At 40.6% G+C, this 17,901-nt stretch overlaps 2 protein-coding genes across 2 annotated transcripts in view; both read right to left on the bottom strand.

The window, feature by feature from the left end:
* Positions 1 to 17,901, bottom strand: part of aass (aminoadipate-semialdehyde synthase) — a 519,315-nt gene that overhangs the window by 259,847 nt on the left and 241,567 nt on the right. The gene's annotated exons all lie outside the window — the stretch shown is intronic.
* LOC307250863 (ceramide kinase-like) lies at positions 1,310 to 15,296 on the bottom strand (the record flags this gene model as incomplete). Its single annotated transcript, XM_080028124.1, is given in 18 exon segments — positions 1,310 to 1,681; positions 2,215 to 2,301; positions 2,852 to 2,979; positions 3,309 to 3,514; positions 4,193 to 4,272; positions 5,068 to 5,173; positions 5,873 to 6,025; positions 6,741 to 6,815; positions 7,126 to 7,141; positions 7,143 to 7,222; positions 7,225 to 7,245; positions 7,248 to 7,270; positions 8,401 to 8,467; positions 8,595 to 8,720; positions 9,320 to 9,442; positions 9,916 to 10,062; positions 12,452 to 12,490; positions 15,161 to 15,296. Coding segments are annotated over 18 exon segments (1,704 nt in total). The 3' UTR covers positions 1,310 to 1,590.

Below are 17,901 nucleotides of genomic sequence, written 5' to 3'. Positions count from 1 at the left end.
CCATGTGCAAGGGATTTAACTTTCGACTTTTTTCCATAAATCTGAACCAACCCATGACAACAAATGATCACATGATGGGGGGCTGTGGTCGACCCGCAACTGCAGGGTTGGTGTTTCGATCCCCCGTCTCCCCGCCACATGTCCAAGTGTCCCTGGGCAAAGAGACACTGAACCCTAAATTGCTCCCGATATTTAGCTTGCGTGGTAGCTGCTGCTGCTATCGGTGTATGAATGTGTGCTCCAGTTGTAAGTTGCTTTGGATAAAAGCGTCTGCTAAATGACATTTTCTATAATGTAACGTAATGATCCTATGAATGACTGGGAGGTGACTGGCATCCTTTAAGACATGTTACAGAAAATTCAAATCAAGTAAAATAATTCAAACCATAAGAAAAAGTGCAAATAAGATAGTATATATGTAACTTTGTCTACTCTACTGAAAAGCTGAATAAAATATAGAAAAAGAAAGTTCACTATACTACAATACTTATTTTTATAATATATTTTTTCAACACGTGTAACCTCAAAGTAACAAGATAATCAAGTCATGATTTTAAGATTATGGGTAAAAAATATAGACTAACAGTGACAGTGCAGTTTTCAATTTCACAAATTAAGTTCAAACAAGAGCCAGACACCAAACCAGCATTCAACAGCACCATGTGGAACAGAAATCCAAAAATCTAAAGGGTCAGACTTTACGTTTCTGGCCAATCAATTCATTTCATGATTATTCCCTCACAAAAAGCTGCTAGTTTTTCCATGTAACAGATTTAAAGCTGACCACCTAATTGTAATTGTAAGAAAATTATTTTGAAATATAATTTTGTGAAAATAAAGTTTTGTTTAACTTAAGTGCTAATCTTTCTTAGTTCAAAACAGCAAAAATCGTTGCCGTGGCGATACGTCCTCCAGAACGTCTTGGTGAAGGATATTGATGAATGTAACTTGATGGTGGCTAGCCTGGTGCTACCAGACCATCGTACTTCATTTAGCCTGGTCCTACTACCAGACCATCGTACTTCATTTAGCCTGGTCCTTTACCAGACCATCGTACTTCATTTAGCCTGGTCCTTTACCAGACCATCGTACTTCATTTAGCCTGGTCCTACTACCAGACCATCGTACTTCATTTAGCCTGGTCCTACTACCAGACCATCGTACTTCATTTAGCCTGGTCCTACTACCAGACCATCGTACTTCATTTCATTTGTACAGAAGGTCTGGAATCACTCAATTGACAAACGTTACCTCACTTGAAGGCGGGTGTCTGTTGAAGTTTAAAACTATTGGATCTGCCCAGTGCCACTCTGGATCTGCCAACCAATCGCATAACGTTTGGTCGTGTTGATGTAATGTGCCGGCTTCCGAGCCACTCCTTCTGTTTGCTGATTGGACTGGCAGAAATCTGGCTGAGAAGAACCCACTAATATACCGCACACCCAGACTGACTGGAAGGGAAATGAAAATTGAGCGGAAGTAGGTAGGCGGGCGGTGCCAGGCTAGATGGTGAAGGATATTGATGAATGTAACTTGATGGTGGCTGCTCCAGTGTTTGACTGGGATAAAGGGGACTGGTGGTTTATAGGTTTATATTGCACAGGGGTTGGTGGTGAGATCCTCGAACACCGTCGGTTCCTCGATCCCTCGAGCGAACAACTTGATCAGCTGGCATTGCACTCTGGAAGGGGAGAGAAACAGAGAGAAAGTGTGCTTTTTAAGGAGAAATTTAAATTATTTGACGATAGCAAAGTAAGACACTCTCATAGGCTTTCTCCCGCCAATGCAAATAGTAATCCTTTTTTTAAAGATTATCTTTTTACAAGCTTTTATAAACTTATTAAGAGCTGTTTTGCTATTCCACGAGCTAGAGGGTCATAACATGAAGTCACTGTATGAGTCTATATCAGAAACAAAGAGAGACAGTGTGTTTTTTTTTAGGAGAAGGTAAAAATATTTGACAAAAGCAAAGTAAGAAATTTTGACCACCATGAACCTACAGACCAAAGTCTCATCTAAGCAACAGGTCAACTTGTTGGACCTGTGTCCCCACCCCTTAATCCAATTGTTTTTTTAAATGTCGGTCATGAAGTTTGTCTGGTTGGTCAGTATAATGCCACCCGAATTCTGGGTTTTAGACCAGCAAAGAGTCAGTGACACTGCAAGTTTGACATCCAAAATATTATTTACTTTTTTGTAACAAGTCTTGTTTACCTGACGTCGATGGCCTGGTGGTTGAGTATCTCCCCGTCACAGTTCCAGCTGCTGTAGGTCGGAGCACAGCTGCAGGCCGGGTGATCTCTGCAAAGTCAAAGTCAACTTTATTTGTTTTCTCTGCAAAGGGGGCAAAACTGTGGAACCTCTTGCCCACTACTCTAAAACTAGAGACTAATAGCAGCACTTTTAACAGAGAACTTAAACAACGGCTCAAATCAAATCAACAGTGCTCACAAATAATTTACAACTGGTGTATTGTTTGATCATGCTGCCTTTGTTTTACTCTACGTATCCTATATATATATTTGACTTATTATATTGCTGCTCTGTACTCTATTGTATACTGCATTTTTACTCTTTTAATTGTCAGTTTTTATCAGTATTTGATCTTGTTTTTGTTTTGACTTGTTTATTTTGTTGTTTTTAAAAGCCTCCTGTGGACAGGTGTTGTAAACTAGCATTTATGCTAATACACTGAAAACATTGCATCTGGTTCGTCCAATGACATTGTCATGTCCATACACAAATAAAAAAAAAATAAAATCAATCAATTTCTACAATATAGCTCTGGAATTAATACATTCTAAATAGTGCAAAAGATGAGGTGAAATAAGAGCAAAAGGATCAAATGAACCTGCAGATCTGACTGAAGAGCTGCGTCTTGCCGCGCTCTCTCAGGTCCAGGTCTGACTCGCTCTCACAGTGACGCGGCACGAAGCGGAACGCACGCACACGCTGCACCTCCACGAAGGTCAAGTCAAACTGGGGAGAGGGGGAAAGAGGGACGTAAATCAGTCTTTATATAAGCATTATACACTCACCGGACACTTTATTAGGTACACATGAGGTAAAACAGGTAAAACCTTGTTCAACTGCAACTCAATGCATTTTGAAATATTAACATATTATCTAACCACCACAAGCACCCCCCCTGAAATATGAATTTAAAAATGTAATTAGTTATAATGGCACGAAACCAATGATCCTAGACTAGATTACACAAAGTGTGTCATAGCCATCTTTGTTAAAAGAAAAATGAAAACACTAATTGAGAATTTAACAGTATATACCATGCACCACTGCTGTATTACCTGGTCGTCTTTGCTGGTGTGTCTGAGTAAGTGTCTGAGGAAGTCGAAGCGGGAACACTTGCGTACGAGGATGAGGTCTGTGGTGCCGTCGGCTAGGTGAGCGGCAGGCGAAAGGCCTTTGGGGCTGCGGGGACAAGCACAGCTCATACTGGCAGCGTTTATAGCCAGGAACTTCCCTCGGACCGTTCTCCACTCACTGTCACTCTCTGGAAACAGAAAAAATAACAACAAAAACTTAGATATTTATAAGATACTGCCAAACTATTAACACTATCACTCAAGGTCATAGAAAAATAGATATTTTATTGATCCCGAAGGAAATTCTGACATCCATAAATAGCCAAGATACCATAATTACAAAAATCAAACAGACATAAATGACAGCTGTTGGAAAAGGAGAATGGAAAATGCCTTTATTAATTTTGTTTGCACTAATATGAATCACTCAATCAATGATACATTCTGCTGCCTTCAAGCTAACATCAACAATAAAATATTTTTTTCTATATCGTCATAAATGTCGTGTTGGGAGATATTCTTGAGGTGCCGGGATATCATTTTTATTTATCTCTTTAAGATATTTTTGGGCATTTTTATGTTTTTATTGATAGTGCAGAGAGACAGAGGTGAAATGGGGCAGAGAGGGGAGTGACATGCAGAGAACGACCGCGGGTGGGAATCGAACCCGGGTCTGCTGCTGGGCCCGGCCCGGGAGGGGGACGCCTTACCAACTGAGCTAAAGGCGCCCCCCGGTATATCATTTTGAGGCTATTTCGGCCACCCAACCTACATAAACAATGAATACATTCGTAGTATATCTTAAATGACAACTAGATGCTGTGGAGACCAATCAGGATGAAGAGAAAAGGATTTGTCTGACTCACCGCTGTCCGATAGTTCCTCCTTCTCGTACTTCTCTGCTCTCTCTGAATGTAGGTGCCCATTGTGCTGACAGACCACACAGCTGCAAATATACACACACATTGATGTTAATTAATGAAAAGGCAAAAATGCAATAAATAAATAAATAAATAAAACTAAATCAGATCATGTAACCAGGGCAGAACAGTTTTAGCGATTGAAACTCAACTGCAAACTCACTTTAAGAAAATCACTCACTAACTTTTGTTGATTACAAACTGTTTTCACAGCTAAACATAACAGTTAGCTAACCAAAAAGTTTAAGCCGCTCTACAGAACAGATAGGTAGGCTGAAATAAACCAGAATCTTTAATTAAGCTCCTCTGTAATCTTCACTGATGCAAACGAAATATTGTTGGTATTGCAATTAAACGGGCATGTAAACAAAGGGGGCCCACCGAATCCAACAACATGACAGTTTTCAGAGTCTAGGATGAGTATTAACACTGGATTTTTTTTTTGGGGCGCCCTTAGCTCAGTTGGTAGGGCGTCCCCCCCCCCATGGGCCTCGGCCAGCAGCGGACCCGGGTTCGATTCCAGCCCGCGGTCGTTCTCTGCATGTCACACCCCTCTCTGCCCCATTTCAACTCTGTCTCTACACTATCAATAAGAAGCATAAAAATGCCCAAAAAAAGAACTTTAAAAAATAAAAATAAAATAAAAAATTGATTTTTTTTTCCAGCCCACACACAGACAGGTAGACATCTGCTGATCAAGATCATTCTCCAGAATATATGACTCGACATACAGTATGTTAACGTGAACCCAACTATTTAAGATTTAAGATTAAAACACACACATTTTCATATCAGTCTCATCTACAGTATTATTCTCTCACCCGGAGCGACACCTGGCTGCGTCCCGCGGTGTTCCCATGACGCCCCGGGCCGGGAGGTAGGAGACTGTTCCCTCATAGTAGTGATGAGTCAGGAACATCTTCACTCCTACAGCAGCAGAAATAAAATGGAAGAGCTTTATTTATTTTTTTAATTCTTTTATTTATATTATTTTTTTTCATTTTTATTTTTGTTATCATTTCTGTCATTGTTTCTTTGGATGTCTTGACTGTTGTGCAATTCTTAATGTTGTTGTGATATTGTGAAGTATTTGCAATGTAAAACTGTGGACACCAGGAAGAATAGCTGTGGCTATGGCCTCGGCTAATGGGGATCCCAATACATCAAATCAAATCATATCAAATCAAACACACAAACGTTAACAACTGCAGCTGGTTCCAAAAAAAAAACATCTTAAAAGGTGGAGTCAGTAATTCTGGAGAACGCTTGCTGTCAAAATCACTTTTTGTCAAAATCAAAGAATTATCTCCTCACGATCCCCTACCTGTCCGTACGTTATGTGTGCCGGGAAAAAAAATCCAATGTTAATACACAGCCTAGGCTCTGTAAACTCGTATGTAAACAAAGGGTATGTAAACCATAAAGGGGACCAACATAGCTTGCTACATGCCCGTTTACAGAGCCTAGGCTGGGTATTGACACTGGATTTTTTTTTCAGCGCACACACAGTGCAGACAGGTAGCGGATCATGAGGAGATATTCACTGATTTTTACAAAAAAGTGATTTTGACAACAAGCGTTCTCCAGAATCCCTGACTCCACCTTTAACACAGTTTGTACTTCTACCTGAGAGGTCGTATCTGGCTGGTCCCATCCATCTCTTCCTCTCGCTGTCAGTCAACACGTCGCCGTAGAAACCGTATCCAAGCAACGAGACGGAGTATCTAAGGAAGGTGGTGTTGTGGTGAACCGAGCACACGTCCATCGGCTGAGAGTCTCCTGAACACACACGCGCACACACACACACACACACACACACACACACACACACACACACACACACACACACACACACACACACACACACACACACACACACACACACACACACACACACACACACACACACACACACACACACACACACACACACAGTAAGTAAAAAAGGAGATAAGGAGATTAGTGGCCCAACGCAATTCAGAACCAATCAATCTACTTAGAGTTAAATAAACACAACTAAAACAGTTGGTGTGTTTCTACTTTTCAACTTGCCAACAGGTCAGTGCATCAGGCTCATGTTGAGAGCCTGTTCCCTGAAACAACACTAGATGGCAGCATAGAGCCGTGGAAAGCAGGTTGGACTTTATTTGTTTATTCAAAGGAGCCCCGTTAGTGGGGTTCATATTGGATTGGATTGGATTTACTTTATTGATCCCCAATGGGGAAACTGATTCGCCACCATGGTCTGTACAATAGAGCATACAATACATACAGTAACAACAACATAAAACAAGCATGGTCACAGGGGGAGTACGGTCAACTACCATAGTAACAAATGGAAGGTTAAAAATAAGGAATATGGATGCTTGTTCTGTATTTTTTTTTGTTTAATAAAAAAATACAATAAGTATATATATATAAAAAATAAATGGTGGTGATGTTTATTGAGGGATCCCTTGTGTTTTGAGGTGTAGTGAGTGTGTGTGTGACTGACCCACGATGATGTGCAGAGCAGAGGTCACAGGGTCGTTGGTTCCCACGGTAGCGAAGCAGATACAGTCGGTTGAACCTGAAAGCAAAAATCAGAGAGAGAGAAATTGAGGGAGGGAGTAAATTTGGAAAGATACAGACAGTTTTGAATTTCCAGGATCAACGACTCGTAACTAAAACGTTTAAAATGTTTATTATTAAATAATACATTTTTAAATTTAAATAAAAAAATAAGAAATTAGCCACTTTTCCAATTTTTCTTTCCTCATTTCAAAGCAAAATCCATTTTGCCAAAAGAGTACAGCAAAACCGCGGAGGCATCCACTACATTCTAATCTAATCAACAAGACAAACAATAAATACAAAAATCAGTCTTTATTTCCCCTGACCTGCTGGAATGATTCCGAATGCGTAGCGAGCAGGGCAGCAGTGTGTCGTCAGCAGCGTGTGGATCCCGGCCGCCGTCCATCTGCGTTCTCCACACCAGCCGTGAACGATCTCACTGAACATCCGTCTCCGCCCACACACACCACGCTGTACCGGGGACAGAGACAGAGACAGTTAGAAAGAGCCTAAAAGGTTGACTTAAGGGGGGCGCTCCGGTGGCGTAGTGGCTAGAGCGCGTACCATATCAGCTCCGGCCTTCGTTGCAGTGGTCTTGGGTTCAAATCTGAGCTGTGGACCTTTACTGCGGTCATCCCCCTCTCTCTCCCTCTCTCTCTCTCTCTCTCTCTCTCTCTCTCCTCTCTCCTCTCTCTCTCTCTCTCTCTCTCTCTCTCTCTCTCTCTCTCTCTCTCTCTCTCTCTCTCTCTCTCTCTCTCTCTCTCTCTCTCTCTCTCTCTCTCTCTACTCTCTCTCTCTCTCTCTCTCCTCTCTCTCTCTCTCTCCTCTCTCTCTCACTCTCTCCTCTCTCTCTCTCTCTCCTCTCTCTCTCTCTCTCTCTCTCACTCTCTCTCTCTCTCTCTCTCTCTCTCTCTCTCTCTCTCTCTCTCTCTCTCTCTCTTCTCTCTCTCTCTCTCTCTCATCTCTCTCTCCTCTCTCTCTCCTCTCGTCTCTCTCTCTCTCTCTCTCCATTTCAACTCTGTACCGTCTGATAAAAGCTTTGAAAATGCCAATGAATAATCTAAAAAAAAAAAAAAGATGAACTCAATACTAATGATCTGGGGCAATCTGAGTTTAATCGTCTTTCAGTCCTCTCCAGAAAAGCACTAAATGAATTCTACCAATTATTTTTATTATGTTCAATTTTAGGGTACAGTGGATTGTTGAAGTCGAGACACAAATTCTCAAGAACTCAGTAGGATGACCGAATTAGTCGACTACTCGACGATTCAATTGAAGGAGCCTGATTCAACTGACAATCTCACAATCGAAACTAGGATCATATCAGCTCCACACAACTCTCTCTGTATTTCTCAGTATGGCAGCGTTTACAAACTGGGTGTCTCCCCCCCCTCTGATACTGGTGCAGGAGCTCAGAAAAATCCAAGAAGAGCCCAAGAAATGTTTCAGTTGTTGACTCTACTGCTAAAAATCATTAATTCTATTCCAGCTATATGGGGTGGTGAATGTCTGATATAACATGGAATGGCTTGGTTCATGTTTTGGTATAAATATCAGATGATTGTATGCGTTGTTATGTAACTATGCAAACTATTACTCACCCATCGAACTTTTTCAGCTCTGCCTCCGTCTTAAGGTGATCCCTTGCATAATTGGCGCGCTCCGTGACTATAGAAACAGACACAAATACACACACACACCACACACACACACACACACACACACACACACACACACACAGTTAATAATCTCACAGTGAATCTCAAGAACAGTAAGTGAGTGAAAGTAGACGTACCGATGACCTGTGTGGCGACTCCAGCCTGGGTGAACAGCGGCGCGACCTTCTGATCATAGATTCGTTTTCCTTCTTTCTTCCCGCCAAACGGGTTGATGTAAACAAGCAGCTGTTTGGGTCTGCTGGCTGGGGATAAACAACAACAACAATAATGTGAGCAACTGTTTCTGTCAACAATGTCAAGTGTCCCTGGGCAAAGAGACACTGAACCCTGAATTGCTCCCGATAGTTAGCTTGCACCCTGCGTGGTAGCTGCTGTGCTGCTATCGGTGTATGAATGTGTGCTCCAGTTGTAAGTTGCTATGGATAAAAGCGTCTGCTAAATGACATGTAATCTCATTTCATCTCTGTCTCTCCACACACTGTCTAATAAAGCAAAAAATATGCCAAAAGATTTGCTTTAACAAAACAATCCCATATGTGTAAACTGGTATGAGTTAGCTTGAATGCTTAACTTGGTGTGTTAGTTAGCAAGTGTGCATTATTCGCTCTTTGTTAGCCAGTGTGTGTGTGTGTGTGTGTGTGTGTGTGTGTTTATTGAAGAAACGGTGTGATGTAAACAGCGGCCGTCCAACCAGGCTTTGTTAGGTTGTTGTTGTTATTTCGAAAGTATTTCTGAAATCCCAACAATTTGGTGTCAGTGTTCGCCTTTCCTCTACTTACACTCCCCAGTGTGTGTGTGTGTGTGGTGTGTGTGTGTATGCGGTGTGTGTGTGGTGTCTTACTGATGGCTGCTAGCTGCTCTCTCAGGCTGCTGACCCAGCGTCCACACAGGCCCTCCTCTGGACAGGTGAAGCTCACCTCCGCACACCGCCAGCGGTGCTGCCGACTGCGCTCCACATACAACACTGAAACACACACACACACACACACACACACACACGCACATTAACACACTTTTATAAGTCTCAATTATTGTAGAACTGGGCGTGAGGTCTGTGAGGTCATGTAGACATAAACAAAGCTGCTCTATCTCTTGGTGTTTTCACCATGTTTCCGTGTGTGTGTGTGTGTGTGTGTGTGTGTTGTTTCTCCCGCTGTTGGTGTGAATGCCTGTTGCCTGCTCTCTTTTCCTTCTCTCTCCTTCATCTCTCTCTGTTTTTATGTTAACGTGAGGTCAGCTAACACATAATAAAAGCTGCTCTATCGCTTGGTGTTATAACTGTGTTTCCCTGTATGAATGAGTGAGTGAGTGAGTGAGTGAGTGAGTGAGTGAGTGAGTGAGTGAGTGAGTGAGTGAGTGAGTGAGTGAGTGAGTGAGTGCGTGTGTGTGTGTGTATGTGTACGGTTGCTATAGCGCTGGTTGTCAGGGTGTGTGTACCTGTGAATGCTTGCTGCGTGCTCTCCTTTCCTTCTGTCTCGTTGATCTTCTTCCAGCTTCCGTCGCCTTGTCGTGTGATGACGCTTTTCTCTTCATCCTCTTCTCTGACAGCGATGATCTCTGAGACCGACACACTGTGACACACACCTGAACACACACACACGCAGACACACACGCACACACACACACGCAGACACACACACACACACACACTTTGTTAGCTTTCCATTAGAAATTCACATGAGATATTCATTTTGGGTGGAGATCAGATCCAATATCGGTATCAGGTTCTGATACGGCCGTATTGTGCTGCATATATTTATTTCAACTTTTCTTTCAAATATATTCACTTTTGAAAACCTTCTGATGGAGTTGTTAATTTGCAATTGAATTCTTTGAAATTCTCTAAATATTTATTTGAATTCATGAACAGAGAAATAGCTAAATAAAATGGCTTTAGAAAACATTGATTTTTGTATACGAGAAGTGCTTTCTACTTCACCACAGCCTCATGTTACCTTCAGGATAATATTGAAGAAAAAAGAGCTGTGGAATTTGAATCAGGTTTGGTATCGACACACTGATTTGAAAAAAGAAGTGGATCAGTGTGTCTCTAGTTTCGGAGCCTATCTGCAGAACTTGAATGCATCATGAGTCAACTTTCAGTTCCAGGAACAAGGGAATATTCTCTCTGCGATGCAACAGGATATTTAAAGAAAAATGAACTGAAACCATCGGTTGCCTGGACAATAGGAAATCCAATCTACAACATTATGATCTGAGTGGATTGAAGAAGATTTTTTCTTTTTCTTTTTTCAATGTCTCAGCTTGCTTGAACTATGCTGGGCTAAGCTACTGTACAGTCACGACTCACAACCGCCTGATACCAGCTGCATTTTCCCAACATCACACGGAATTTAAATCCATCTCACTCTCACACAGAAAGAAAATGGGAAAAAAATTCTTAAAATTGAGAAATATTCCTATTACATTTTTTTTAATCAAAATATTTCTGAAAGCAGCAACAGCACAACAATCTACAAACTACCGCAACTGATCGTAATTTCGTAAGATAGAAAGATGGAAAGTCTCTTAAACTATTTAGCCAAACTACACACACACACACACACCACACACTGAACCAGCAGCTAAGGAGCTCAGCATGTTTCTGCTCCATTTGATGTTAATGGTAAAAATCACACAATCTACAATCTCTGAAAGAAATAGTTTTATTCCAAAATGGGATTTTTTTTATTCACTTTTTATGAATTCAAGATTTATAATTAAATTAAAGTTAATGGTTGTAGCTTCACAATAGTCTGCCATGTGGGTAATAAGTCAAGTTCAAAGAGGTTTTAAAGATCAATTTGTTAGTGATTAATTAAAGGTGTAGTCAGCGATTCTGGAGAACGTTTGTTGTCAAAATCAGTGAATATCTCCTCACGATCTACAACCTGTCCATACTGTTTGCACTGAGAGGAAAAAATCCAGAGTAAATAAATGCACAGCCATAGACTCCAGGCATGTTGCTACCTGTGGCCCTGTTTGTTTAAATAGATAGATAGATAGACACTTTATTGATCCCTTGGGAGTGTTCCTTCAGGGAAATTCAAAAATCCAGCAGCTGTAGTACATACAACATAACACAAGCTAAAATGCATCAATATACATGGTAAAAAAAGTAAAATACAGATTTATATTTATAAATACATTTAAAAAGAAGCAGCAGCAGATGTTAGCAACAGTTATTAATTTATATTTGACCTTGTTTAAGAAATGGAGTGTGTAGCAATAAATAAATAGATTATGCAAGCTGTTATTGTTATTGTTAAGTTCCATCAGTTCCACCAGCCACTGTACTCCTCCTGCCCCCCCCCCCCTCCTCCCTCCATGTGTGGAGTTGTGGAGTGTGATGGCACGATAGACAAATGAGTTTACAGAGCCTGTAGGCTGTGTATCTATCTACACCAGATTTTGTTTTCAGTGTGCACACACACACACAGTAAGGACAGAAAGAGAGATCCTGAGAAGATATTCACTGATTTTGACAAAAAGTGATTTTAACAACAAGCGTTCTCCAGAATCACTGACTCCACCTTTACTGTACATTTGTATTCTAACCATTTTGGAACATAACTGGAGCTGAACCACCAAACACAGAAACATGCCCTGCGTTCCAATACCCATACTTCCCTACTATTTAGTTTGCCAGAAAAAGATAAAGGATGTCCCAATACATGCACGTTAATTGTAGTATGCTGAAAATACATAAAATGCCCCACTAACTTCAATTGTATTTTGGAGTATTCGTCCCTATTCTTGACATTTCTCGACATAATGAAAAAAAAACTTAATTATCTGATTTTTTTCTCTCTCCTGTGGCCCTAAAACTCTTCTGTACTTTAGTATGTATTGTAGTAAAAAGAAAAAGTATGTGATTTGGAACACAGCCATGTTCTAGTAGTAGCACTCAGCACCACAAACCACCACTACACCTGCCGTCGCCCCAATGCATTGTGGGAGATAAGTCTCATACCTGAGTCCGGTCGCCGAGGTAACGAAGGAACACAAAACCCTGCAGGAGAACCACACAGTTACCAAACTGCACACAGTCGGTGTTTCCCTAAAGAGAGTCTGCTCAAATCAAATCAAATCAAATCAGTTTTATTTGTATATAGCCCAATATCACAAATATACATTTGCCTCAGTGGGCTTTACATTCCATACAATACAGTATGACACCCTGCCTTTAGACCCTTAGCTCGAGATGGCGTCACATAGATTTCAGTTGGAAATTGATTCGTTGTTCAGCCCTAGTTTGACCCAATGGCTCTTATTTAACTATCAGTTTTTTTTTAATTTAGCTTGAAACTAAATTAAAAAGCTCATAATAAAAGGCAAAAGTGGAGAGACTACAACCAGTGGACATACAAACTAAACAAGAGAAGTGGTCTACAAATCCCAAGGTGCAACTTCAGTAAGAAAACATCCAATCACCTGCCCTGCGTTCAAATCCCCATATTTTCAACTTTTTTATATGGTAGAAAAAAGATTTAGCATGTCCCAACTCTTGTGGTCAGATTCAGTATTCTTAAAATACCTGAATACCCAACTATTAGTGTTGAAATCAGCATGCTATTTGGGCACAATCCAGTGCGCATCGGAAGTGACGTCACATCACATCAACGGAGCCCCTTGAATTCTAACTAAATTATTTTTAAGATCAGCTGTAGTATGTGTGAGGGAATTTTGGGTCTTTAGTTGTAATATTAATGGGAAAGATTAATAGGTCATATAAGCCTATCTTGTGTGTCTGTCTCTCAGACTCTAGGTCAGCCTTGGAGCCTGTTAGGAGACACTTAGGTCAGTTGTATAGATAAAGTCTCATCTCCTTCTACTCCAGAATGTTATGGTTCACTGTGTTCAGCTCTGAACCAAAACATTGGTACGCTTGGTGCCCGAGCCGGGGAGGTGGTAGAGATAGCGCGAGGTTAAAACACAGCTCTAAGCATGAGTTTGTCAGAATTGAAGTGCAAGTCACGAGAGTTGCAGTCCGGTTCTCCTTGGCCAAGTCTGTAATAAATATTGCTTCATAATTCATCCAAGTCTCCTGAAATATTCTTCCACCTGAGTTGACCTCCAACCTTAACAGAACTTCCATCACAGTATGTAGAATAGAAAAAAATAAACAGTATGTGATTTTGGAACGCAGGGAGAGTTTAAAATTCAGTCAAAAGCAGCCTGCAGTCACTCCGCAGGGCACAGTTAACCCACGGTAGGCTCCGTCTCACCTTCCTGCACGTCTGCTGCTTTGAATATTCAAACAGTTTCCTGACCTCAGCTCACCTGTGTGTGTGATGTAAGACTGAACACACACCTGCATCTCACACACACACACACACACACACACACACACACACACACACACACACACACACACACACACACACACACACACACACACACACACACACACACACACACACACACACACACACACACACACACACACACACACACACACACACACACACACACACACACACACACACACACACACACACACACACACAACACACACACTAAACACACTAGTAACCTTTAGTTTTCTTTAACCTTATCTTATATCTAGATGTAGTGATTCTGGATGTTTATAAACTGAACTTTTTTTCAAGCTAATTAAACTGTCTTTAAATATTCTCACACACTGACTTTCTATTGATAAATAACATGATAATGATATTAAATTGTAAAGTCCTCAGCTCTGTGGTTCTAGTCCTAAACACTCTTTCTCCCCAAATTATTCATTCATAATTAATGAGTAATTAGCTTTCTTATTTCTTCAATTTCTACAATATGTTCCAGACATACAAAGGAATCGAAATCACGTTTCTCTCCGACCCACGGTGCAATAAGTACAAAACAATATAAGTAATATATACAATAAATCAATTCTAGATTCAAAATTGAGGCAAAATCAAACAGTATAGAAAGTAATAATTTGAAAATGTGTATCTCTCTTTCAACCTCTTATGAAATCACTGTTTTTACTGTGGAGGTGGAGGTTGATGTATTTCTCCATATTCCCCTGTGTTTAGATGAATAATATGGTCTGGTGTGTGTTGTTCCTCCCTCTGCCTGCAGCCTCTTGTGACCTCCACTATAGGGTTACACGCTGCATGTTGGGTTGTTATATAACCGCATGTGTATCAGGTCTCAATTATTGTTACAGCCGTGCACCAACATTATGCTTTGCTGCCTATAGGTTTACTAAAAACACTGTTCAACATGTCCTGTGTGTGTGTGTGTGTGTGTGTGTGTGTGTGTGTGTGTGTCTCCTTTCTGCCCTTTGTTTATATCACAAGCCGGCGCACACGTATTCTTGTACATCTATCTTTGTGAGGACATTCATTGACAAAATGCATTCTCAATCCACTAACCAGACCATCAGAATTAAATGCCTAATCCATAACCAGTACACTCACCCTAACCTAAACCTAATTCTAACCCAAACTTTAAAACCTAGCCCTTAAAAGAAGTGAGGACAAGGCAAAATGTCCCCACTTCCCAAAATTGTCCTCACTCCGATGGACAAAAGCCAAAACTGGTCCTCACAAAGAACCCTGTACAAACACACACACACACACACACACACACACACACACACACACACACACACACACACACACACACACACACACACACACACACACACACACACAAACAAACAAACAAAAGGTCTTACTGGGTCTAAACGGGTGGTAAACTGGGCTGGAGGTCCGTCTCTTCCAAGTGAGCAGAGACCGGCTCAGGCTCACATCGTACGCCGCGTTTCGGACGCGCAGCTCGGACAGCAGCAGCAGTCTGCTCGGCCTCTCCATCGGTCCTGCTCCAGGCTCCAGGCGGAGAAACAGGAGGCAGCAGCCGGGGGACGGTTACCTCTGGCCGGGCATGTTCCCTCTGACTGTCCGTAGAGGATCCAAACCTCCGGGCGATAAATTAATGAGCATGAAACAAACGGCGGCGATTTCTATACAATGTTTGCCGAGTAGCGGATCCAGGGCTCGGGATGTTTTTCTGACAGATAGCGGTTTCTCACCGGACGTGGGAGGAGCGTGCTGTTGCTGCGTTCAGAGGCTGCAAGAAAAGTGGGGTCAACCCAATGCTCTCCAGATTTATATGGAGCCAAATGGGAACATGACTACAAGCGAGTTTAAGAAACACCACGAGGGGAAAAATAGACAATAAGATAACTTTTAATACGAGAATAAAAGTGTAATTTTAAGAGAAGAAAAGTCAGATGCAACAATGGGCTAATGAGTCGTTAATAGAATATTGAACTGGGCAACATTGAACCTACCTTGCGAACATTGATTGGGTGCCCATAATGCTCTGTTTTATTTATTTATTTATTATTATTATATAGGTTTTACCTTCAACTAATTTTGAGCTATAGTATTCTTTTCCCTGATCTTGTATTTAAATTGGATGCTGAATTTGGTGTATGAGAATTGTATGTGACTGTGTGGGTTGTGCTTATTGTACCATAGTGCTGCTTTTTTGGCCAGGTCATTCTCGGAAAATATTACTTTTATCCCAATTCATTTTACCTGGTTAAATATAGGATATTCATTTGTTGATAATGTTTTAAAATCATCTGAATTACTCTCCTTCCTCTCCTCTCTTTGTTCCTTTGTGTTGATGCAAAAGAAAGTCTCATTATTCCAACTTCTGCCGCAGCACCTGAAAGCATCAGAAATCGGTTGCGTCCGGCGTCATGACGTCATGACGTCCTCTGAGCTTTCCTCTGCTAGTAACTGACAGCACGTTGACTCTGTGAATTTCATTCATCTTTGGAAAGTTTCCGGTAAATATTGAACTTTTTAACTCCGCTGCATTTATTTGATCGTTTGACTTATTTTTCCAGGATCAGGAAAACATAAAACGTTTATAAAATATGATTATTAGTTGTAAATGAAACTCTTTTTGATGCAAATATTGTGATAATGGTCGAAGTTTCTTTAAAGTAATGGTAAATGGACTCCACTTATAGCGCTTTTCCCTGGTTTTTCACAGACTCAAAGCGCTTTACATTGTTTTGTACACATTCACCCTATCACACTCACATTCCGATAGCAGCAGCTACCACGCAGGGTGCAAGCTAACTATCGGGAGCAATTTGGGGTTCAATGTCTTGCTCAAGGACACTTCGACATGTGGCGGGTAGGCGGGGGATCGAACCTCTGACCCTGCACTCCAGAGGCGACCTCTGTGCCCACTTTGCCACTGCCGCCCCAATGTAGCCTACAATCTTGATCTGCAAAGTAGCCTAGCAGCTGTTCAAAAAATGTAGTAGTTTAAAAACTACATGTCCAATGAGATAAAGAAGAGTTAAAGTATTTAAGTAGTGAAAATTGAAATACTCAATAAAGATGGCTAAATTATACTTGTTGACTTCACTGATAATCACTTTTAAGGACACATGTAACGGGGAATGGTGCATGTTAATGTTATGGTCTGATAGCAATAGCTCCGGTTAGCATGATGACTCGGTAGGCAACGTGTGAGATTCTCCTCACGGTACTTTTATTACTAATTGACCATATCAAGCCAGGTCTCTATGGCACTATATTAGTCATACATGTGTTCGAGAAAAGTCCGAGATTCCAGCCAACAACAACTCATTACAAAATAAACTATATCAAAGGGAGACTTAATTAATAACTAATTAAAAAATCACATTGAAATGTATTTCAGCAACCAAAACGCAGAAAATACCAAACTGCAAGATAAATAAAAATGTAATTAAATTTACGTTAAAAAAACATTTCTAATTGTGCTTGAGGCCTGTAAATTAAACTTACTTCATTTTCTTTCAATGGATTCTTCATTCTCATCTAATTTTTGGATTAAATAATAAACCAAATTTTCATGCACCTAGAACCAGACAAGATGACATTTCTAAAAAACTTGTCAGTTTATTTAAACACTTTCCAGGAAGTTTCCATGATTGTAAAGATATTTTAAGGTTTTTTAGGACGTATAATTCTGTGTCTTTTCAAAGTTCTTAACTCCAGTGTTATTTCAGAATGAGGAAGTTCTATGTGAGAGACAGCAGGGGGCGCTGCTGCTGCACACACTACTGTACATGTGTACGTTTTACTCTGTTGGATTTTATTAATTTTAACTTGCACAAATGACAAGGATTCTTCGACATCACATCTATAGTTTGTAAACCACTCCTGGTTAAATATGTACACACATACATACACTTCCACAAGTGTGATGTTAAAATGTTAAAACACCAGAGCACAATCATTGAGAACAAACTTCTAAAATATGTTGTATTTATCAATGTTGGAAAAGGAAAAAAAATATTTCGAACAAGAAATTATTATTATTTTTGTTTTAGCAAACTCTTCATTGAAATAACATGTATTTGTAAAGAGATTTTTTATCTATCCATGTACATTCTAAATGAGGACA

Source organism: Ammodytes marinus, assembly GCF_949987685.1.
Source record: "Ammodytes marinus genome assembly, chromosome: 5".
NCBI classification, from domain to species: domain Eukaryota; kingdom Metazoa; phylum Chordata; class Actinopteri; order Uranoscopiformes; family Ammodytidae; genus Ammodytes; species Ammodytes marinus.
The sequence above is the reverse complement of the archived record's forward strand: the minus strand, read 5'-3'. Positions and strand labels throughout refer to the sequence as shown.